Source organism: Bactrocera tryoni, unplaced genomic scaffold (assembly GCF_016617805.1).
Source record: "Bactrocera tryoni isolate S06 unplaced genomic scaffold, CSIRO_BtryS06_freeze2 scaffold_25, whole genome shotgun sequence".
In the NCBI taxonomy this organism is placed as follows: domain Eukaryota; kingdom Metazoa; phylum Arthropoda; class Insecta; order Diptera; family Tephritidae; genus Bactrocera; species Bactrocera tryoni.
In genome coordinates, this window is record NW_024395977.1 from 32,185,292 (window position 1) to 32,211,040 (window position 25,749).

Sequence of the window (25,749 nt, forward strand, 5' to 3'; positions counted from 1 at the left end):
CTGCTTTTGACAGCACGAAAAGGAGCTGCCTTTATGCCGCGATGTCTGAATTTGGTATCCCCGCAATACTAATACGGCTGTGTAAACTGACGTTGAGCAATACCAAAAACTGCGTCAGGATCGAGAAGGCCCTGTCCGCGCCATTCGATACCAAACAATACCTTCTATCTGCTATAGGGGGGTACAGCTGATGATATTGATATTTAGTTTGTTTTGCTTTCTCCAGATTGGATAATTGACCGAGGGCAAGACGAAATATCTTCTATCATCAAACAAACAATCGTCGCACTCGCGACATGGCTCCCACGCCACTGTTGACAGATTCCGTTGTGATTTACGTCAGTACCTGCCTGCGAAGGCCTAACCTAACGGCGCTTTCTATTTCTAGAAGCACGTAGATCAATACAATGCGTTGATCAGCGCCCCAAAGCATAAATGCATTCAGCAATCATACCTTGGAGAACCAAAGTATGAATGCATTCTGCACTTATACCTTCGTTCCAATTAGTTCGGATGGATTGGGACACTCTAGCCGCCTTGGTCGGGTACGAGGCCGACCTAAAACCTCTGCCGTACTCTGGCTCCGGCACCCGGATGCAATGCGACTCCACATTGGACAAAATGCCCTGCCTGCATTTAGGTTCAAACCACAGTCACCCCGGATATCCACAAAGGGCCAAACGCAATGAGCAGATTGGAGTAAACTCCAAGGGCTTAACTGCTCCCCGTGGTACCAGGTTATAGTCTCTGGTGAGACTTTGTAGCTTTCGCTACTGCCAGTTGAGCCCCTAAGAACTCAAATGACCGGTGACATTTGTCTCGCAACAAAATGTCATTGCATACCAGGAATAAAAAATACAGTAGTACTATATCTGACATGGGCTATGCTGACATTTCAAGGCAAGCCCAGAATGACAGACACAATGCATGTGGATTTTAGTCGCCTCTTACGACAGGCATGCCTTTCCACGGGTATATTCTTCCCGCCTGCAAGCAGAGGGGGCCATTGTTGACAGTCATAACTTCGAAGTTGTAGATAGGCTATGTTCGTAAATGCATCATGACTTGCAGCATAAGCAACAGTAGCAACACTGCAAGTTTGACGTTTGATACTTCTTATACTATTTTTGACAATTTGCAGATACATTTGTTTGCATTTTTGAACGCGTATAATACTAAAATGGAAATTTTGCTGAATCTAACACTAGACGAAATTTGTGAACAAAGAAATGATAGATTTTCTTTAAATTTAAGAAAAAGAAGGGTATTGAAGTCGAAAAAAAAATTTGTAGGTACAAATGTTTGTCTTTTAAAAGACAAAGTATTTATAGAACAAACTTTCGGGATTTTTAAGAAACAGTTTAAAATTTTAAATTATATTGAAGCTTCGAGCATTAAAGCCACATCTAATGTAATACTCGCTTGTGCTATCTTACACAATTTTATCATAAATAAGGGAGGTTATTCTGAACATATTAACGATGCAATAACACATGCCGATATGGAAACCAACAATGAAATCGAAGGAATTCAAGATGCCCCCGTTGATTCAGATATCAGTGGAATCGATAGAAGAAACTATTTTACCACTATGTTTTAATCATAAAAAATTTACTTTACCTGACCTTCCTTTATTTGAATAATTTTTTTATTACTTTTTCTGATGAACTTCATTTTAATTTTTATTGTTTTCATTTACATTTTTAACTTCGGTCACAACTTTCTTCCACAATACATTTTGTTTCCTTCTACCCGATTTAAACTCGTCCTCCATATTCTAACGTACTCTCAGCAATAACTGTGTCTCCGCATTACTGAGATTTTCACTAAAAATTTAAAAATAATAATTTATACAATTACTATTAACATAATTTAACTAAATTTCAATACAAAAATAAAATAAAACAGTTTTGCACTTACTTTTCGTCAGACATCGTAGTTAAATGCAGTAAACAATTTTTTGATAGAAATTATGAGTGACAGCTGATAGAAGTGCTGTCTTTTTGAACGCTTGATTATTGCAGTGCTGCAATATTGGCATTTCTGAACGTTCTGTTTGTTATGCAATCGTCATGATGCATTTAAGAACATAGCCATAATTTCGTTTATCTTATTACCAACATTAACAGCAACAATTTATGGTCATTTTGCGTTGGCCACGGCGAAAATCGCATTCGATGGAACGATGAGCTGTATGAGATATATGACGACATTGACATAGTTCAGAGCGGAGAAAGAGGAAGACCTTCACTCCGTTGGAAGGGCCAGGTGGAGAAGGACCTGGCTTCGCTAGGAATCTCCAATTGGCGCCACGTTGCGAAAAGAAGAAACGACGACTGCCGTTCTGTTGTTAACTCCGCTATAATCGCGTAAGCAGTGTCTACGCCAGTAATGAAGTTTAGTTTTAGGTGATACCTACAACCGTTAGGGGAACAAAACTATAATAGGCTGTAGCAACATGTTGCAAGAGTATAAAAATGTAAGAATTTATTTCCGCACAGGGTGGTACAACTTTCGCATAATTTTATGATATATCCGGATATCGAATCGACGTAAAGAATAGGGCCCCGGTTCGCTTCAGAAAACAGAAAAAACTGGTTAATTATGAGTAGGAAGATGGGCCAATTTGAGACGTTAACAAAATTTTTTAAATTAATTTCTATATTGTCATTACCTTGAATCGATTTTTAGTTGCGATCAGTGGAAGGTTACTAAAACTTTTGAATTTTTGTTAACTATTGATCAAAAATGTTATAAACTCAGGTTGTAAGTAAAAGCAACAGATTTATGCAACAAAGTACAAACAGAAAAATTTATTATAAAAGTAGACGTTCGAAATTATATATGTTAATAACGAATTTAAAGATATTGTTCTAAAACTATTTATGACAATACGGGGATTGCTAACACTTCATCTGTCGACAGCTAGTGGAGAGCGCAGTTTTTCTAATTGAATTTATCAAAACCTACTTGCACTGTACAATGTGTGAAGAAATACTGACAAGCTTGGCAATATTATCAATTGAAAATGAAGTGGGTCGAGCTCTTGGCAATAAAATAGTTGGGTTGGGAAAGATACGAAATTGCTATATTACAATTCGAACCATTCCATACGTAAGTTCAAAATTCGTAGAGTGGCAGTTAACGGATCCATATTTTGTTCGTAAATTCACTCTGAATATAAACAATTTCAGTTTTATTTATCAGAAATTAAATTTTTTGTTCTACCAAGGTTATTTCGATATGTCAAAATGCAAAATTAAGTCTGATAACAAAAGTTTCGAATTCACATGGATGCAGTGAAAGAAAATTATGCGTATTCGTAGCGGACATTCGTATTCGTAGCTTTGCTACGATGGATTGTGTGATAAGGCTGATTAACTTTTTTATCGTACTACATTTGCTAATTATGTTCACCTTTTTTTTTAATAAAATGACCTGCAAATAAATGGGAGAGCAGACTTTGTCATCAAGTTTCGTGAAGATTTTTTAATTTTTACTCAATCTTTTGAACGGATTTTTTTCCTTGTCTTAATTTCTTTCACTAATAATTTGAGAATAAATGAGAATAATCCATGAAATGTTATTGAGAATAATTTTATCTTAATATATTTTCACTTTCGAATTAAAAATATGCTTGTACATTAATATATAAAATTTAAAGAAAAGTTTAAGGAACAATTAGTATTTTTATAATATTACAATTATGTAAGTTTGGATATTGTTTGGTATTTAAAATAATTACCAATGGGAATGTTTTCTATACATCTACTGAAGTACGTTCAATTTTGTGCCAAAACTACTGCCATTTTACGATAGCGCTCTAGCATAGGTGCATAGATTTGTTCACAATCTTTGTTGGGTTCACAAATTAATTTTAAATGATTTGGAATAAACTGCATAATATAATCATGATAGCTTAGCGGTGTTAATGTTGAATTCTCTATATTGATATTTCCGTTGCTTGTATCATTGGATGCTTTAATTGAATTTAAATAAAGAGAATATTTTGCCCGGTATGCCGCACCAAATAAAGCCGCTTCACTCTCATTCTGCAGAAAGAAATTGTATTAAGTTTATAAATGTATAGGTCGCATCATTTCATTTTTAACCTGCACAAAAACTGGAGCATTGAAAACATCTGAAACAACTTGTAAAATCGATTTATTTACAGAAGCGCCCCCTGTAGCTATTATTTTTGTATCGCTGCCGAAATGAAATCCCATGTCCGCAGCAACAGCTCGTTTATGCAACATCTGTCCCTCAATCAAGGCACGAATTTCAGTTTGAGGCGATAAAAATCTGAAACAAAAACATATGTTTTTTGTGAATCAGGTATATAATTAACATAATTTGTTTAAAATTTTGTTCAAATTTAGAGATGCGAGGCAAGGAAATGGGTAATCGACTGATAAAATAGCATCTTGAAACTAAAGCCATAAGCTATGGTCGAAGAATATAAAACACTGAAGGCTGTTGTGCAAACTAAAAAGTTGTAGTGATTTGTATAGGTTTCCGGTGTTGTGGAAGCCAATGTTAACGGTTTTGCTATAAAAAAAAAAACATGATCAGAAAACTTGCAACAATAAGAAGGTGCAGGTGCGAGAGCGAAGAGATCTATGTATTCAAAGAGGTACACCTTAAGGAGACGTGGGATAAGAGGGATATTCTCTGAATCTTAATAATGAATAAATTGCTGTTAGATCTAGAAAATAAGGGGGTACATTGTTTTGGTCTACTCTGACGATGTGGCGTTTTCGAATATGGGTAAATTTCTGAATACCCTCCCTATGATTATGCTAATAATATTAAATGATATAAATCGTTGGGTGGTATTATGCGGACTAAACTTAAATACTAGCAAGACGTAGATAGTGTTGTTCACTAGGAAACATAGTTATCTTGAAGTTATGCCGCCATTATTAAATGATAACAGACTAACAATTTGGGATAAGGCAAGCTACTTAGGACTAATTTTAGACAGAAAGCTTTTATCAAACATAGACGTTAGGATGAGGAAAGCTGCTAAAGTACTTTACACCTGCAATAGGATGGTAATGCCCAAATAGGTATTAACGTTTCGGGTAGCTCATTGGCTCTACACAGTAGTCGTTTGACCGATTATGACATACGGTATATTGATATGGTGACTAATAACGGAAAAAAATACGGGCTGGCGCGCAAGAAAAAAATTACAAAGAGCATCAATGGAGCTCAACAACAAGAACAACGTCGTTTTACATTTATTGCCAACGAACTTGTAATCTTGTATAATGTAAAATCTAAGCAAATGGCAGCGAAGTCAGCTCTTAGACTGAGAGAATTCTCCAAATTAGTCGCCTGTAATAAGGGGTATTCAGTGATACTTAGTACATTCTCGTTTTTACCCACTGCCAAGGATTTTAAAAATCCTATAGAATTAAAAATAAATGTGGTCCTCAATATTGCCTTCCCTTCCAGAAAAAGAGGCGAGATGAACAGGGACGCGTTGATAAGCATCTATACATATGAGTTCAAACTACATAATCGACTGGGAGGTAGTGTCTTTTCAACAAAATTCGATCCTAAAATTATCTTCCGTTTACCAGACCTGTCTTCCAAGCGAAGATCACAGCAATCATAGAAAGCCATGCTCTTCTGACAAGGAGTGAGCTATTTCACGATAAACCTGCAATGGGTTCAAGGGCATAGTGATATTTCTGGTAACTATGAAGTAGATAAACTAGCCAGAACAGGCCTTACTCTACAAATGTTGACGAACGTGTTATAAATTTAGCAGAGTTTCGGTGGAACCAATTCTTGACTTTCCTCAACAAGCAAGCAAACGTGGAACATTGACCGCACATACCGACTATTAAAATTCAAAAGAAATGACATAAGAACACTAGTAGGAGTGCTAACTGGGCACTGTCTAATTGGACGACATGTCAACAGACTAGATACCCCATATAATGGCTATTGTAGAAGTTGGCAGGAAGTAGTGGGAATGAAAAGTGTAACACATCTTCTAAGCAAATGCAAGGCTCTGTCCGTGCAAGCTATAACTTGAATATAAATTGAGATATCGTAATGAAACTTTATGCACATGTTTTTTGGCAAGAAAGGTAGGACGAAATTTTTAGATATACGCAAGCGAACCACTGCCACGCCCACAAAACGCCATTAAACGAAAACCTATAAAGTGCCATAACTCAGCACTAAATTAATATATAAAACTCTAATTTGGTACGGGGAATTGCAGTCGAAAGGGGAATCTGCGGGTTAAACATTTTGAAAAATAGGAATGACCCCGCCCTCTAAGAGATTAAATGTAATATATTCTAAACTATTTAAGATACAAAAAGAAACAGGACAAATCCTTTAAGCTCCACCACAGACAGTGCAAAAAGTGAAGCAAACGATGGACGGACATCGCTCATATTTAGATGAAAACCCATATATGAACCGAATTAGTCAAGACCTTGGTCTAAGCATCATAACGAATTTTAAGGAATTTCGATCCTCAAGTTGACGTTTTCCACAAATTAGCCTGATGGGGTAAGATTATGTCAGATCTTATTTGAACACAATTTCAATATAATTTTCTTTGACGTTACGAACGGTCAAACCGGCAGCATTCTTCCAAATTACTTCAGGAATGTTTTCTGTTGCTACAACAACAACAACACCTAACGGGTATATTGAAAACTAGTACTAAAAGTGCTCACAAAAAAATATGTCACAAGCATTAAGAGATTAAGGGAAAAATTGTTGAAATTAGGCCATAGCTTTTCATATGTGCTATGTTCTCTCCAAATTGGAACTATATCTAAGATCTTCTTTTGAGAGTGGAAACCGTTTTGAAAAAGACCATTCTGAGAAAAACGCGTTTAAAGATTGGAGTCGCTATGTTCCCCACTCTGTTCCCTTTATACAAAAAAGGCTGTAGCGACCGTAATAATTTGATTTTCGATTTAAAAATTTGAGAGAATGTTTATTATAGTGTTTACTATCCTATAATACCGCAAAAAAAAATAGCTTTCTCAAAAATTTCACACTGAGACGATCCCTTAAGTTCGTCAATATATACGATATTTTAATAAAAGATAATGTGGTTTAGAATTGATTATGAATGGAACTGTTATAGGACCGTGGTCTAAGTTCTTATCCCTAAAATAGCACATTCCATTTATTTGGTTGACGGTAGTAATGAAAGGACGCGAGTTTACGGTCTGCAATATAACTTCATAAAATACCAAAATGAACGAAATCCATTCACGGTTTTGTCATATATTGAATGTCGAATTTTTACCAAAAATTTTTTAATATAAAATTTTACCAACACCTTTTATCTTTGCACATTGCGAGACCGTAAAATGGTCGAATTCATCCGAGCTTAGCGCTTCCTTGCTTATTTAATATAAACTCTCTTAAACTCCTGAAAATACGTCCCGAACTTAGCCCTTCCTTTCCAAATGGAATTTAAAACTGTTATATGTGAAGTAGGAATGATTTTGATTTCGCCCATTTTCATACCGTAACATAGAAGTGCACATAAAATGTTATACACCAAATTTTCTTGAAACTGATCGATCATTGTTGAGGTATGAAATTTAACCTGTGAGTAGACGGTGGCAAGTCCATTGCTTTAGCGCAGATATGTACCTATGCAGCCTTTCCGTACAATTTTCATTTTAAATTTTTAAGCTTCTTGTTATTTTAGTGAGCTATCACACTTTTGGTAAAGGGTGATCCATTTCAAGGTTCCCTACTTTAATAAGTAAAACACAGAAGCTTCAAATTCAATGGGGAATATTTATTATAATTCGAAAGAACATCGTTTGACATTTATTTTATGAAGATTATTTCTTTCAAATGTTGGCCGCGCTTCCGTCTCAGATGGTCCATCCGTTGAGTCCAATTTTCGATGACTAGTTCGAGTAATTCGACTGATAGCTGGCGAATGACACCCCTGATGTGTTGCTCCAAGGCCTGAATCGAAACGGGATTGTTCGCATAGACTTAGACCTTACATATCCCAATAAAGTTTAAAGGTATGATATAACACGATCATTTAGGCCAGTTGACATTGACAGTTATGTTCTCACCGGCATCATTTTTGCAGAAATATGGACCGATGATACCACCGAACCACAAACCACACCAAACCGTTGCTTTTTTTGAATGAAATAGTAGCTCTTGAATCTTTTCATGTTGCTCTTCGTCCCAAATGCGGCAATTTCGCTAGTTTACATACCTATTGATCCAAAAATGGGCCTCATCGCTGAACAAAATTTAGCTCGAATACGTCATACGTCGTTGCCTTTTCATGATGAAATGCCAGACAATACTGAACAAAAATAACAAAACAACTTGACACGACTCACGAAAGATCTGTCAAAAAACACACCCGTTTCCAAAAAAAATGTTTAAGGCACAAATGCAGCTTGCTACTGAGGCACTTTGCAACAAATTAACTTTTTGTATGTTGTTGTTGTTGTGGCGGTAGAAAACATTCCTGAAATGTATAAATTCGAAAAATGCTCCGGTAGCAGCATATATTTATACTCTCGCAACAAAGAGTATTATAGTTTTGTTCACATAACGGTTGTTTGTAAGTCCTAAAACTAAAAGATATAGGGTTATAAACAAGTGATCAGGGTGACGAGTAGAGTTGAAATCCGGATGTCTGTCTGTCCGTCCGTGCAAGCTGTAACTTGAGTAGAAATTGAGATATCATGATGAAACTCGGTACACGAATTTCTTGGCTCCATAAGAAGGTTAAGTCCGAAGATGGGCAAAATCGGCACACTGCCACGCCCACAACATGGCGAAAACAGAAAACCTATAAAGTGTAATAACTAAGCCATAAATATAGATATTAAAGTGAACTTTGGCACAAAGGATCGCATTAGGGAGGGTCATATTTGGAAGTAATTTTTTTGGAAAAGTGGGCGTGGCCCCGGCCCCTACTAAGTTTTTTGTACATATCTCGGAAACTACTATAGCTATGTCAACCAAACTCTATAGAGTCGTTTCCTCCAGGCGTTTCCATATACAGTACAAAAATGGAAGAAATCGGATAATAACCACGCCCACCTCCCATACAAAGGTTATGTTGAAAATCACTAAAAGTGCGTGAACCGATTAACAAAAAACGTCAGAAACACTAAATTTTGCGGAAGAAGTGGCAGAAGGAAGCTGCATCCAGGCTTTTTTTAAAAATTGAAAATGGGCGTGGCGTCGCCCACTTATGGATCAAAAACCATATATCAGGAACTACTAATCTAATTAATTTTACAGCAAAATAAAAAATATGTAAATGACGGATAATGAAATCTCGATTATCACTTTATCATGCGAGAGTATAAAATGTTCGGTGACACCCGAACTTAGCCCTTCCTTTCTTGTTTTATTTTTAATTTGTGGCTTAGCTATTATGGCACTTAATAGATTTTCGCTGCAATACCAAGTTTCATTAAAATATCTACATTTTTACTTAAAGTACCGCTTACAGGGACAGGCGGACGGGCGAACGAAGCGGTAAATAGATGTTCGGAATTTAACATTTAACGTCATTTAGCTCACTATACCCTGAACAGGGTATATTAAGTTTGTCACGAAGTTTGTAACACCCAGAAGGAATCGTCGGAGACCCTATAAAGTATATATATAAATGATCAGTATGTCGAGCTGAGTCGATTTAGCCATGACCGTCTGTCTGTATAAATACGAACTAGTCTCTCAGTTTTTAAGATATCGTTTCGAAATTTTGCAAACGTCATTTTCTCGTCAAGAAGCTGCTCATTTGTCGGAACGGCCGATATCGGACAACTATAACATATAGCTGCCATACAAACTGAACGATCGGAATCAAATGCTTGTATGGAAAACTTTCACATTTGACAAGATATATTCACGAAATTTGGTATATGTTATTTTCTAAGGCAAAAATATAATATCCGAAGAAATTTTTCAGATCGGTTAACTATAGCATATAGCTGTCATACAAACTGAACGATCGGAATCAAGTTCTTGTATAGACAACTTTCACATTTGACAAGATACATTCACGAAATTTGGTATATGTTATTTTCTAAAGCAACAATGTAATCTCCGAAGAAATTGTTCAGATCGGTTAACTATAGCATATAGCTGCCATACAAACTGAACGATCGGAATCAAGTTCTTGTATGGACAACTTTCACATTTGACAAGATATATTCACGAAATTTGATATTTGTTATTTTCTAAGGCAAAAATGTAATCTCCGAAGAAATTGTTCATATCGGTTAACTATAGCATATAGCTGCCATACAAACTGAACGATCGGAATCAAGTTCTTGTATGGAAAACTTTCACATTTGACAAGATTTATTCACGAAATTTGGTATATGTTATTTTCTAAGGCAACAATGTAATCTCCGAAGAAATTGTTCAGATCGGTTAACTATAGCATATAGCTGCCATACAAACTGAACGATCGAAATCAAGTTCTTGTATGGACAACTTTCACATATGACAAGATTTATTCACGAAATTTGATATATGTTATTTTCTAAGGCAAAAACTATAGCATATAGCTGCCATACAAACTGAACGATCGGAATCAAGTTCTTGTATGGACAACTTTTACATTTGACAAGATATATTCACGAAATTTGGTATATGTTATTTTTTAAGGCAACAATGTAATCTCTAAAAAACTTGTTTAGAACGGATTACTAAAGCATATAGCTTCCATACAAACTGAACACATAGTTGCTAACAAAAATGCATTTGTGAAGTGTATTTAGCTTCGGTGCAACCGAAGTTAACGTTTTTTCTTGTTTTTATATATGTACATACATATGTTCCTATATACATATGTACATATATGTAATGTATATCCAACTCGATTAGATTTATGTAGGTGTTACAAATAACCGGAACACAACTATTACACGCTGCTATTGCATGTTACATTTGATTATATTATTATATAGTAGAATAGCATCAAAGAACGTTTGTAGGTTATAAAACCAATAAAAATTTCATTTTCCGTCATACTTTACTCCCTAGAATTGCTTTTAAAAATTGTTATAGATTACAAGCATACATATATACATATATCAGCATCATAACAATAGAGTTAAATACATAAGTAATAAAATATTTAGATTAGAACTTACTTTTGCACACCTTTCGCTGTCTCGGAAGTTTCCCCCGAATTACTTCTAGTCCAGCGCAAGACTCCTTGTACGTTAGGTATTATTTCAATTGAATGGAAATGTAAAGCCATATTGCCGTAATTTCCACGTGGTGTGGAATCAAGTAATTCATTAAACTTCTTCCAATCACTATTGACCTCAGTTTTATTAAAATAATCCCGTACCAGAGATCCGTTTCGAAAACTAACAACAACAAAGAGAAAAATTATAAAATAAGTTTATTGATTTGCATGGTAATAGTTACTGTAATTTGCAAAAAAATAATTGAAATAACTACATATACCATCTTGAACAGAGGCGATCGCTTGTAAAAAATTGAGTTGCTGTTAGTCGGGAACTGGGATGGAACGCAGGCCATCATACCGGTGGCAACAATAAAAATTTAACAAACAAAAAAAATAGGCACCTTCTAAATTTACAAAAGAAATCATAATGTTCAAAATCGATATAATCGCATATTAATATGATTAATATATGAACCTACACGAATATTTTTGATAAAAACTATTAATTATTTTTGCGTTTAGTTAAAATGTTGTTACATGGGAAGCAGGCGTGGTCTAGGTCAGATTTTACTCTTCAGTATACTTTGTCTCGGTTTGATATTTTAATTGATTACAGAAATCAATAAATAATTTACAGTTTGGAAGGTGCGTCAAACAAAGCTAGTAAAGCGGCATCGACTTGCCAACCAAAATAAGGAATCTTGAAAAGTAATTCAAAACAGGAAGATTTTATTATTTCTATGCAAACAAAAACAACTTCAACGAAAGAGCATTTTCAGAAATGAAAAATTAGTAATTTCAATAAGTTGCTTGGACTTATATTTTGTAATTATATATTGCAGAAATCTCTATCAACTTTTTCCAAATTATATTGTGATCGACTGTGTTATACTGCATATTCTACGTGAAAATTAATACACGAAATATGCAATATTGTTAATGCATCGTGCATGTTTAAGAAATGAAAATGTAATAATTTTAAAACGTACCATAACAAACCCATAAATTGACGAATTTCAGTTGGGTGACATAGCACATGTCCTTCTTCAAGATGAGGCTGCACTTTTAAATTCATCAATAATGTATCGCTTGTTCCCAAAGACATGACTAAGCTATCTTGCTCAGTTACCATTCCCGAAAGCGCCGATAAATTATCACCCGTAAAAGCTGTAACTTTACATTCAACAGGAAACCCGAAACGTTGCACGAAGAAATCAGAAACATTTCCAATTATGGAGCTAGTGGGAACTGGTTCCCCTAACCGCTCCTCCAGGTCAGGAGCACAGGCGTTCAAGCATGGTTTGGACCAATTTTTTTCTTTAATATCGAAAAGATTCATTCCTGATGCATCACCATAATCTATAGGTGCAATATCGCCTAGAAATACCGAAGCTAAAAAACTGCTAACCAAAGAAATGCGATGGGTCTCTTCATAAGCATGCGAACGCTCTTGGTAAATTTTACGAATTTGTGGGCCAGTAAACCGAGCATAACACTTTGATCCAGTGATTTTAACCATCTCCATACGTCCTCCAATTGCAGTTTCCATTTCTATGCATTGCTTCTCTGTTGAACCATCCATCCAAATTGGTGTACGATTCAACGTAAAAGCGGAATCATCTATTTGAATATGAAGGAACTTATCGGAATCTAAGTTCTTTAAAGTTTGAACACCATGACGAGACCAATATAAAGAACCATGTTGCTGTGAAACAAATAAATTTAGTTTAAAAGAAATAAATGTAACTCACATAAATTAAACCTGCTCTTCCTCAAATCAAAAGGGGTATGCTGGAATCCGTCCATAACAATCAGAAAAGGTTAATATTACAATGACCATAACGATACTAAGCCAGCTATAAGAATTTGTGACCTCTCTTCAATTTTTTGTCGTAAAATAGTTAGTTTAACAGTATAGCCTTGGTAGGCCTAAGGAATGAATTGTAATTTACGCTCCAAAAAATCATCCTAAAAATTCACCAACTTTTCTTTATATACATACTTGTATGTATGTATATGTAGCTATATGTTTACTATATACATATATAGGGTTTCCAATAAGAGTGATGTTTTTCTTAAAAAAAACACACTAATTGCTAAGGAAATTCAAATCTTTTTTATTTAAATATCTAAATATACCATTAATCAAACCGCCTTCACATGCAGGAACGAATCCGATGAATCCAATTTTCGAGTATACTTGTATTGATTTACAAGTATCGGGTGATTTTTTAAGAGCTTGATAACTTTTTTTAAAAAAAAAAACGCATAAAATTTGCAAAATCTCATCGGTTCTTTATTTGAAACGTTAGATTGGTTCATGACATTTACTTTTTGAAGATAATTTCATTTAAATGTTGACCGCGGCTGCGTCTTAGGTGGTCCATTCGGAAAGTCCAATTTTGGGCAACTTTTTCGAGCATTTCGGCCGGAATAGCCCGAATTTCTTCGGAAATGTTGTCTTCCAAAGCTGGAATAGTTGCTGGCTTATTTCTGTAGACTTTAGACTTGACGTAGCCCCACAAAAATAGTCTAAAGGCGTTAAATCGCATGATCTTGGTGGCCAACTTACGGGTCCATTTCTTGAGATGAATTGTTCTCCGAAGTTTTCCCTCAAAATGGCCATAGAATCGCGAGCTGTGTGGCATGTAGCGCCATCTTGTTGAAACCACATGAGTCAACATTTAAATGAAATTATCTTCAAAAAGTAAATGTCATGAACCAATCTAACGTTTCAAATAAAGAACCGATGAGATTTTGCAAATTTTATGCGTTTTTTTTTTAAAAAAAGTTATCAAGCTCTTAAAAAATCACCCGATATATACAATTCCTCAATTTATTGATCAAGTGTGCACAACTTAAATAAACATTTCTTTGCTGATGTTAAAAAAAATGTTGTACTGTACTAGGAGTACTGTTAATAGATAGTACCGCTAATATTTCGATTCTTTGTAACTAGCGTGTCATTGAACTCACGCGAAAACTTATTCGATCAATTGTTTGAGTATAGAAGCGAGTGTTGGATGTGTACATATTTTGTCGGTAGAAACAAAAGAAATTTATTACATTTCATTTTTTTACATTGAAAGGTTATTATTATAAAATTTTTTTATAAACCGATATCAAAGGAAGCAACAAGTCTAATAGAGAATCTCTTATGAGAAGGGCATTCCCACCGTGAGATAGCACGCAGGATTCATTGCTCTACATCCACCATTAGCATAATACGTAACAAAATGGAAAATTTGCCTAAAAAGCGGTCGCCAGGACGAAAATGTCTTCTGTCTCATTCACTGAAACGCAAAATAATTAGGCAAATCAAGACTGGTGCATGTGATAATGCGGTAGAAATCAATAAGCAGCTACGGGAAAATGATCAGCTTAACGTTTGTGATGAAACAATTCGCAACGTCTTACGCGAACATGGCTTGAAAGGTCGCTCCAAGGTTAAGAAACCTTTTTTAACAAAGCGCCATAAAGAATTGAGACTATATTTTGCAAAAAAGTATAAAAGTTTCACAATCGAAGATTGGAAGAAAGTGATCTGGTCTAACGAGACCAAAATAAATCGCTTTGGATCAGATGGGAGGCAGTGGGTGTGGTGCCGGAAAGGTGAACCACTATCGCAACCCTTAAATTTGGTGGTGGTTCGTTGATGCTATGGGGTTGTATGAATTATAGTGGGGCGGAAAATGTCACAGGATTCTAGGACGAATTACCGCATCCGATTATATTCATATTTTCGATCAAAACCTCTTAGCTTGAGCCAATGGTCTCACTGTCGAAAATTAAACTTTTCAGCAGGATATTGACCCCAAGCATACCGTAACAGTTACGAAAAGTTGGTTCCAAGTGTTCTATAGAACACCTTTGGGAGAACTCAAAAGTTCCTTGGCAAGTAGTGATTCAATTCCCCGAAACCTTGACGCACTTTGGCAACAAGTGACAGCGCACTGGAAAAAAATCACAATAGAAGCCTGCCAGAAACTAATAAGTTCTGCAAGCAAGGGGTGGCTTTGTTTTGTTTCACTTTTTGAATGAAATATACATTGGGTTTTGAAAATGTTAACCTCTCCTTTTGTTAATAAAAAATATTTCGATATGATTTTGGTTTTATTTTTTCTTTTATCCTTGAATAAGTTAACACACCGCAAACGTTCGATCAATTATTTGAGGAACTGTATATAGCCAACTTTGTTCATAATAATACACATGACCTTTGTTCTCGGTTCAACTTTGCGAAAGCTAATTTTAAGAAGATTAATTACGAACTTTCTAAAGTAACTTGGCCAGATTACAGCGGCAATATTAAATTTATTGCTACCCATTTTAATGAAACTATTTTAAATTTATTTGAAAAATATGTTCCGTAATGTGTTGTTACTCAAAGAATGAGTTCTAGAGAGTAATGTAAATTAAAAAATAGAAAATCTCGTGCTTTTAAACTTAAAAAAAAACTGGGGTTTAGTTGTTGACTATTCAAAATATTCCAAATTACGTCGACAGTTTGCTGAACTTAATAAAATATGTTATAATAATTATATAAACAAAGTAAAAAAAAATATTATACGTAATCCAAAATTGTTCTATGGTTTCGTCAACTCAAACGCAAGTTTTCTAATTTTCCGTCCGCTATGAAATATGAGTCTACTATGTCTAGTGACAATCACACATTTCTAATATGTTTGCTGAATTCTTTAGGTCCAATTACTCTCCAAAAAATGATCCGCAGCAGCATAAGTTATGTCCGATTTCTGTAATTAATGCACCCACCATTTCCGAAGCAGTAGTCTTATATCAGTTAAATATGTTAGAACAATCATTTAGTTATGGCCCAGATATGATTTCCTCATGCCAATCCCTATCAAAACTATTTAATGCACCACTTAGCAAGGCTTATTTCCAAATATCTGGAAAAAGTCATTTATAATTCCTTTGCATAAGAGTGGATTTAGGTCATATATTGAAAACTATAGGGGAATATCAAAGTTGTCAGCAATACATAAACTTTTTGAAACAATTATAACAGACTACATAACCTTCCGGATTTTTCCACTAATTTCATGTTCTCCGCACGGTTTTCGTAAAGGGAAATCTACAGTAACTAATTTGCTTGAATTTGTATCACATGTATCAACGGGCTTTAGGGTAGAATAAGCGTACTGATGTTATATACTCAGATTTTAATAAAGCTTTTGATAAAGTAAATCATTCAATTCTTTTCAATAAACTCGATCATTTTGGTTTTCAACCAATATTTCTAAAATGGGTTGCTTCTTATCTTAGTAATCGAACTCAACAAGTCATATTTAACGATACTTTTTCTGACATAATCAATGTTCCTTCAGGCCTTCCTCAAGGTAGCCGTCTTGGTCCAATTCTGTTCTTGTTATTTATTAATGACATATCATCTGTTATTAAGTATTCAAGCGTTTTATTTTATGCTGACGATGTAAAACTTTTTCAATCATATACTTCAAATAGCAAAAGAAGTCGGTCTCAAACAGACTTAGTTTCTTGGTGTTTTAGAAATGTCATGCCATTGAACCTTAAAAAATGTAAAACGATGTGCTTTTCACGTAGATCTGTAGACCATACTTCATACGTAATACAAAACTTTAGGTTGGAGCAAGTATGCAGTTTTGTTGATCTGGAAGTAACTATGGATCCTAAACTCAATTTTAATCTTCACGCATCTTCCACGGTTTTTAAAGCTAAAGGCGCTCTTAGTTTTGTTAAACGTTGGTCTAAAGAATTTAGAGATCCACTTACCACAAAAATTCTTTTTACATCTCTGGTGAGGCCTATATTGGAGTATGCTTCTGTGGTTTGGAACCCTAGTTACCAAGTCCATTCGGATAAGTTAGAGTCCGTTCAAAAACAATTTTTACTTTTTGCCTTAAATCATTTGCATTGGGATCAGTGATCTGCAACTTGAAACTTCTTTATTTCTTATCCTTTTATTCAATTATTTTCTTAAGCTTTATCTTACATTCTAGAAATTGGAGAGCTTAGGTGGATGAGTCCCTGAAGTTTATACCTACGCGGAGGGGTTTTAAAAGAAACGAAACCCGTGATTCTAGTGACTTCGTAAAAACTACAAAACTGAAACTTCTTTGTTTCTTATCCTTTTTTTCAATTATTTCTTAAGCCTAAATGAAAAGCTTTATCTTACATTTTAGAAAGTGGAGAGCTTAGGTAGATGAGTCCCTGAAGTTTATACCTACGCGGAGGGGTTTTAAAAGAAACGAAACCCGTGATTCTAGTGACTTCGTAAAAACTACAAAACTGAAACTTCTTTGTTTCTTATCCTTTTATTTAATTATTTCTTAAGCCTAAATGAAAAGCTTTATCTTACATTTTAGAAAGTGGAGAGCTTAGGTAGATGAGTCCCTGAAGTTTATACCTACGCGGAGGGGTTTTAAAAGAAACGAAACCCGTGATTCTAGTGACTTCGTAAAAACTACAAATTTATATATATATTTAGAAGCTATACTTATAATATATACTTGTATCTTTGGAGTTGAATCTTATGTATGTACATAAATCTTGAAGTAAATTTTATGTTTAGTATTTATATTTTTTTACCGAAATGAACTGAATTGTGTTATTTTGTTTTTGTTAATAATTCACGTAATTTTTATACCATTAAACTGACGTAATTTTTATTTTTAATTTTAATTCCATTGAAAGGAACTGAATTATCATTTTATAAAATAAAATGTAATATTATAAGTGATAACATGAATGTAAGTATGTACATATATGTAATTTTTTAATAATAGAGAAAATTAATACAAAATATGAAAACCCTTTTTTATTTCATTAGATCTAGTCATTATTAGTTAGAACCAATTACAAAATCCTTTTTGTTATACAATTATATAATAGTAACTCTTAGTGCTTTCGTAATGGATTTTCTAGCCTTTGGTTCATAGCGTTACGGCTCAAAAGGCTTGCAAGTGGCTTGCGCACAACTGAGCTTCTTCGTATATTCACAAGTGTTTTGTATTCATGAATGTCAGAGAATCCTAAGCAAAGATTCATAAGTATTGTGAGCTCATAAGCAAACACTTGTGAATATATGCTTCATACAAGCTAATCAGCTCACAAGCCAAAACTCTCTCTCTCATAATTGTAAGTGAGCAGTATTCACACTTATACTCATTCCGTGAATAATTTGCTTGCTTCATACTCAATTTTTCGCAAGTGGCTCAAAGTTGTGTTTAACTCATTCACTGCAGATCACTGATTGGGATTCCAGTTTAAATCTTCCCCCTTACATTAACCGTTTAAAACTTATAAATCTCCCGACACTCGCTAGTCGTAGGGAGATGCTTGGTAAAATATTTCTTGTAAAACTCATGAATGGGTCAGTATGTAGCCCATCTCTCCTATCTGATATTAATTTTAACGTTCCCGCTCGCTCTACCAGGCAGTTTAGACCTTTACTTTTAAAATTTTCTAGAACAAATTTTGAGTTAAACGAATCATTCCGCCGTATATGCCACGATTTCAATTCTCATTCCAGCACATTTGATCTAACAGACTCACACTTTTAACCAAAAAAAAAAAATATTTTATCTACTCTTAACAAGTAACATTTAAAAATAATAAACTTACTTTAATCTAATTCTTTATTTTGGCTGTTGAAATTGTTGTTTCTGTAGCTGAGCAGCATAAGATCACAACGCTTAAAACTCTCTTGCTTTTTATGACTCGGCTAATTCCGCTCGTATGCGCCCCTCGTGTCGGTTGGGCGGGAGGAGGGTAATCGTTGGGTATTATTATTATAAAGCCTGAAGAGAATCTGGTTTATTGCTAAAGACCAATAAGTTTAAATAACCCCACAAGAAAAAGTCTAAAGGTATTAAATCACAACTTCTTGGAGGCAATTCCATGTCACAACTTCTTAAAATAATCGAAGCTTCAAACTTTTCTCACAATAATTCGGTTGTTGCACGTGCTGTGTAGCACGTAGCTTCGTCTTGTTGAAACCAGTTGTTGTCAATTGCGGCTATAAAAAGTTGGTTATCATCGATATATACCGCTCTGTATTGACAGTAAGGTTGGACCCCTTGGATGGTGGAATCATCCCATGATAGACAATAAACCACCTCAAACTGTTAATTTAGGTGAATGCAATGATTGTTCATAAATAATTTGTTGATTTTCTTCGTACTAAAATTGATAGTTTTGCTTATTTACCGCACCACTCAGATGAAAGTGAGCCGCCTCATCGGAGAAGACTTTTTTAATGGTTATCAAGTAAAATCAGCAAATTGTATAAGGATACAACCCCAATACTTTCTCAAAATTCGCCAGGTTGTGGTTTGAGACAGTCCCAATTCTTGAGAACGTCTTGGAATCGACAAATTGCGATCTTATGTAAAGAGAATGTACGCTCGAAATTGTCAACAATTCGATTAATAGAGAGGACATGTGAACCATTATTACGACCATAAAATGTCTAAAGCGCATGAAAAAGGGAAATTGGAGAACAATGATTTTGATAATAAAACTGAATAATTAGTGACCTTGTTATTGTGTATATCTTTCCATGATGAAAAAGTAAACATCAAGCTGTAAACACAAATGGACAGATGCCGCTTGAAGTCTGTCGCCTCCATCTGTCCATCATTAAAATACACACATCTTTATAGACACAGTTATTTAGGCAGCTGCTCGACTACATAACTGTCGACTCCTTTGTGTTTACAGCATTACTGCATACAATAAAAAATAAATTACTAACAATTACTAGCACTAACAGCGTTTTCTTTTAACACAAAAATGTCGCATTTATGCTTCTTTACGCATGGGTTATAAATGTTGCGTGTTCTTTTCTCAAAGTATTGTGCTGAACACATAGAGAGAGAAAATGTTGCCTCATGATGTGACAACGTTGTATAAATGCTCCAAGGTGTTCCAGCGTGGGTAAAAAAACGAATGTTTTTTCGCTTATTATACCGAAAAATTTGTTGATAAGGTCTAAGAAAGGCTCTCCAAGTATGAGCTCTTACTTGAAAAGGGAACGCCCTCCGCCTAACGGGTTTCTTCTTTTAATACGATTTTATTAGCTTCACTTGTATGCATGTATGTTTGTTTGTAACTTTTTAAGTGGTACTGAAACCTAGAATATTTCAGCGACACTGAAGGAAGGCGATAGTAAGTTTAAGCAGCTCACTAAAAAGATGCGCTTAAAAGTATGCAACATCTATATAAAACTAGTTTTGGTGACATTTGAATAGCATGTATATACTGAATTATATGTACATATGTATATCCTTAAAGAAAGTATACTTTATATAGATATACATACATATGTATATATGTATAACCGCGCACCAGAAGAAATAATATCAAATAAAGGAAAAAATGTGACTTTTATGTAATAAAAAAATTAATACTTATAATAGAATTTTTGTAGTAAAAAAATTAAGATACTAGTTTTCAAAACGCCTCCGAAAAGCAACTGCAATAGAAAACTCCTTTTTTTTTAAACTTTGGCTGTCACATCGATGTGAGCTTTTCAAAAATTGTCACCGAATCTAATGGCGGAGAATACGATTTAAGTTATATTCGTTTATATTTCATAATATTGGTAAATCTCATAAAAGAAAAAATAGATTCTTTTAATATAAAATACCCAAGAAATATTCTACCTATCTTATATTTGAACCCCTCTACCTGAAAAAATGGAAAATGAGACAACACGCCTACCTAGTTTACCACCTACTTTCCGAGTCGACCACTTGAATTATAATTGCTAGACAAGAACAATGGAAATGGATTAAGCCAAGTTTGTATCGTTACTTTTTTGCCAATGAAAGGTTACGAGTAAAACTTAAACAATACTACATGCCACAGTTCATATTTTAACAAATTTGGGGTTTATCACATCAAACTAAAAAATTAAAAATAAATATAGTTTAAAAAAAAAACTAAAAAACACGCTTTTAAAGCATATCAAACTAAAAAGTGAAAAATAATTCTTTGTATAAACTAACAACAATAATGAAGGAAAAATTCCTGCATTATTGTGGGAAAAGCGTGGGGTGCTTTGTGACATATTTTTCATATACCCAGCATTCCACACTATTTTTACAATTTGATTATATAATGATAATAATGTAGAAACTGAGTTTTTAAAAATGAGATCCGCTGCAAAGTGTCGTGCGCTTGAATCACACAGCTAGCGATCTTTAAACGTGCTTTTCTCGCGTAATAGATATTTGACAACATTATGACACAATTACATGTAGAATAACATATGAAAAACCTGAACTCTCAAATAAAAATTTGTGTGTAAAAAAATTATTGAAAAAAGGTTGCTTTTACCATACAACCCCCTTAAATCTTACGATCTGAAAGTAATATTCATGAAACAGCTGGTATGTGGCAAAACAAAATGTTTACTCCTCAACTTTAATTACACAAGAATTAATTAAAACTCAACACATAACTGTTATTCTGTGAGCAATAATTAACTGTTATCAAATAATTCTTACTTTGTGAGCTAAAAATAAATATTAAAATATAACGATTATTTTGTAAAAAAAAAATATAAATTGGGAAATAATTAGTAAACTTGATTTTTTAGCCAATTCATTATAACTGCTACCGCCCCTGACTAAATATTATTAATTTTCGATTGTTATTGTTCAACGCGAAAGAACTGTACTCGCTTCGGTGTTGGTCCGACAAGGGTTATTTTTTGGTAGTGCTATTTAAGGCCGCAAATGCAGAAAGGAATTCTAAGCCAAAAAGTAATAAAATATTATTTATTTCCTGCCATTGAGGTATCATTTGTTTTCTCTATTTCTTTTGGTTCCTTTATAAAATATGTAGATTAGTTAATACTGGTTTTATGTTAGAATGCAACCCTTTTGTTATTGTGTGAACAAAAAGAACCTATTTCCTATGGGCATTTATTGTATTGGCTATATTTATTATATACATACCTATATACACGGTTCAGTTCTGATACTTTTTGGTCAATATACAATGAATCATTTAAATTGAAATTAGCAGTGGTCGAATTTCAAAATATGTACCAGCATTACTTATAACAAAATTCCATTACTTCGCAGATCATGTTCATATTAGAAATGAGATTAAGTTTATATGTACCTGGGCAGAGCCTCCTATCGCCTTCACGGTACTAAGATCAGCACCTTGCATCACCAAACGATCCAATACAATATCGATTGCTTTTACCCACATAACAGGTTGTACAAAAACCCTTCAAAAGAATAATTAAAATAAAATAGCTTCTGTCATCTTTTCTTACTCATGATTTCTTAGTCCGAAATTAGCACCACCATTAGTACGAAATTCAGGCAAGTCAGAGTCAAACTTTACTTCCGCAGACGCATTAACCTCCAATTTGGAAGACAACTGAACTGCTTTAAGCTGAAATAAAAACAAAAAAACATTAATAGGATTACAAACATACATATGTATGTATATACACGCATTCACAAGTGCACATATTTATTACACACACCAATGTACATAAGTATGTAGTCTGAACTCCGTCAAATTAGTTCATTTTTAGCTACCGTAAATACCATATTGTATTTATTGTGTCCGTGACATTTACTCCAAAGTAGGGTCCACATATGTATGCATCAATATCAATATCTGTTTTAACGCTACATATTTGTTTTAGTTGTGATCGAACTATATAATCAATTGACGCAATAATCTTATCATTTTCTTCTGAGGAATTTGACCTTTGAAAAAAAGTCTAAATTTGTGAAGCATACATTTCAAAACAACTTTCATTAATTATAAGTGGTGATTTATAAGTACACACATAAATACGTACGAAGTATTAGTGAGATTATTTTTATTTATTAAGAGAACTACAACCATCTAAGCAAATTTCGGGAAAACATTTACATCATTTTACTTGTTGAAATATCTAACATATTTTTTTGTTGTCTAATATTTTATCTCCAAATTTTGTGCTATTCTAATTATCATATTGTACTACCATCCTTAAAGTTATTACCAAATCTCGTAGCGGCACGATTCCGATTACTTTGGCGGAGGGGTAAAAAACCGAATTCCGTATTTCTTCCAGAGAAGAAATATCCAAAAATAATATAAAAATAACTTTTATTTTTTAAAATAATCACGATTAAAAGTTCAAAAATTTGCACTAATAACACATGGTATTTCTCTATATTTCAATTTACACTCTAAACATTGAAATAAGTTCACATTTTACTTTTATTTTGGTATATTTTACCAAAATTTGTTTATTTAAAAATTACTTAGCGCACTCACCGTTGAAAAGGTTAGATTGTTTACAATTATGAGGAAAACAAGCCTTGCCACATCTTAAACAGCAAATATGTAGGATTTTTAACAATTTTTCTTTGTTTGCTTTTTCGCGTGATTCTTTTTCTATATTAACTATAAGAAAAAATTCTTTCTACATATGTATATGTGTAATATGTGTAATATGTGATTTATGTGACTGAAGTATTTTCGGGTAGTACTCCTTTCTGCGTTGGCGGCCTTCGGTCGCGCTTTAAAAAATAACCCTCGTCGAGAGAATACCAGGGGTGACTGAAGTACTTTCGCATAGTACTCCTTTCTGCGTTAAACTAAAAAAAATATATTGAGTTTCGTTATAAAGTGGTTATATTTTTTGGTTTTCTTGCACAGATATTAAAACAAAATTTGAGTTTTCGTTATAAAATGGTTAAATTTTGGTTATTATATCTGTCAGCGCTTTCCATTTTTTTTTTTGATAATACGTTTTTTTGTACATTAGGTGACAATATATATAATATTATTATATAATATAATTATATAATATAATTATATAATATAATTATATAATATTACTATATAATATTACTTATTTGTTTTTAAATTAAATAAAGAACATATCCATATGAATGGATAGAGGAATTTTTGGGGAAAAAAGGAATTTCAGCGAATTTTCTTATTATCACATAGCAGCGCTCCATTTCGTCGTAATTTTTAGCTACACTAAGAGTGTAAAATGTAATTTTTAAAATATAAGACTGTTAAAAGTGTAAAATGTGTATTTATTTAAAAGTTTATAGTTTAATTTAATTAATTTGAAAAGAAAAATGTGAGTAAAGTGTGTTTAATGTGGTAAAATAGCTTGTTGAAATGTTCGAATTTTGGGAATTTTTGATCTTTAAGGTCGAATATCTCGTAAACTAAGCGTTTGCGGTACCTATAACCTTATATATTTTTTAATCAGGAGGACTTCCTCTTCCAACGGTACCTTCAAATCGCGGCGCCAAAGAAATCGGAATTGTGCCGAAAGATCGTTTATATTTATTTTAATTTGAAATATAACACTTAAATACACACTTGGGTTTATTAGAACTAACTCCTTAATAAACAAAGAGGAATTATAGCGAGAAAGAGAAATTTCAATTATCATATGGCACAGCTCCATCTCCTCATAATTGTTAGCACATACATACATATGTAAATGATGCTCACTGCGAGTGTAAAAAGTAATTTTTAAAATATAGATGTTTTTTCTTATAAAATTTGCAAAAAGTGTAAATTGTGAATTAGTTTAAAAGTTTAAGGTTGAATTATATGATTTTGAAATGGAAAATGTGCATAAAGTGTCGTGGAGTAGTGAAATAGCTTGTTCGATTGATGAAAGTTAAGCGTTTGCGGTACATATGTACATATAAGCTTATATATTTTGTAATCAGGACTTCCTCTTTCCAACGGTACATTCAGTTCGCGGCGGCAAAGAAGTTGGAATTGTGACAATAAAATTTTTAATAGCTTACCTTTTGTGTGCTTAAATCCAAACCTAAATAAGTTGTTTTAACGTCAGCGGCTTTTGGAGTCATTGCAAAGAAGTATGTGAAGATTAATTAAAATAATAACTCATAAATTGTACAGGTTTAAAGTATTAGGCATGAGAAGAAATTTATAAAAACTTTGTCGTCTCGTCTGTAAACAGAACAATTTTCGTTCGCTTTAATAATATTTAGTCAACAGTATAAACTTAGCCTACACTCTCACACAAAGTATTTATATTGAACTATAAACTTTTTTATCGGCAATTTTACTATTTAGTAAATATCAGCAGTTGTCAGTATTAAACGAATGAATATGAATAATCTAAGTTCCACTATCCACAACTATTTCCTCACAGGCAATAATTATTGCCAACCAACAGTCAATTTCAAATAAAATTAGTCTTATAGGAAGTATATTTTTAGCATTTACTTAATAGATCAATTTATTTCGCACTGAGTTTTTATTGAAAAAAAAGTACTTATTAATAATAGATAACACATCGCATATATATGGCAGTTTCATTTCGGTAATATTAAATTTAGTATAGCCAGTGTTAAGACGGTTATTTCGGCACAATTCCGATTTCTTTGGCGGCGCGATTTGAAGGTACCGTTGGAAAGAGGAAGTCCTCTTGATTAAAAAATATATAGGGTTATAGGTACCGCAAACGCTTAGTTTACGAGATATTCGACCTTAAAGTCCAAAAATTCGCAAAATTCGAACATTTCAAGAAG

The 25,749-nt window shown here is 33.6% G+C and overlaps 1 protein-coding gene and 1 long non-coding RNA gene across 2 annotated transcripts; both read right to left on the reverse strand.

Moving 5' to 3' along the window:
- Positions 1 to 1,745: 1,745 nt before the first annotated feature.
- LOC120780935 lies at positions 1,746 to 1,960 on the reverse strand. The gene is made up of 2 exons (XR_005705977.1): positions 1,921 to 1,960; positions 1,746 to 1,826 (listed from the first exon to the last, which is right to left on the reverse strand). It is a non-coding gene; the product is annotated as an uncharacterized LOC120780935 (long non-coding RNA).
- A 1,725-nt stretch (positions 1,961 to 3,685) lies between these two features.
- On the reverse strand, positions 3,686 to 25,311 carry LOC120780287 (xylulose kinase). Its single transcript, XM_040112555.1, has 8 exons — positions 25,230 to 25,311; positions 25,000 to 25,165; positions 22,488 to 22,609; positions 22,328 to 22,439; positions 12,184 to 12,899; positions 11,151 to 11,372; positions 4,113 to 4,302; positions 3,686 to 4,052 (listed from the first exon to the last, which is right to left on the reverse strand). Exons 2-8 carry the CDS (start codon positions 25,060 to 25,062, stop codon positions 3,783 to 3,785), a joined length of 1,695 nt encoding a protein of 564 aa, XP_039968489.1. The 5' UTR covers positions 25,063 to 25,165; positions 25,230 to 25,311; the 3' UTR covers positions 3,686 to 3,782.
- Between the last annotated feature and the right edge of the window lie 438 nt (positions 25,312 to 25,749).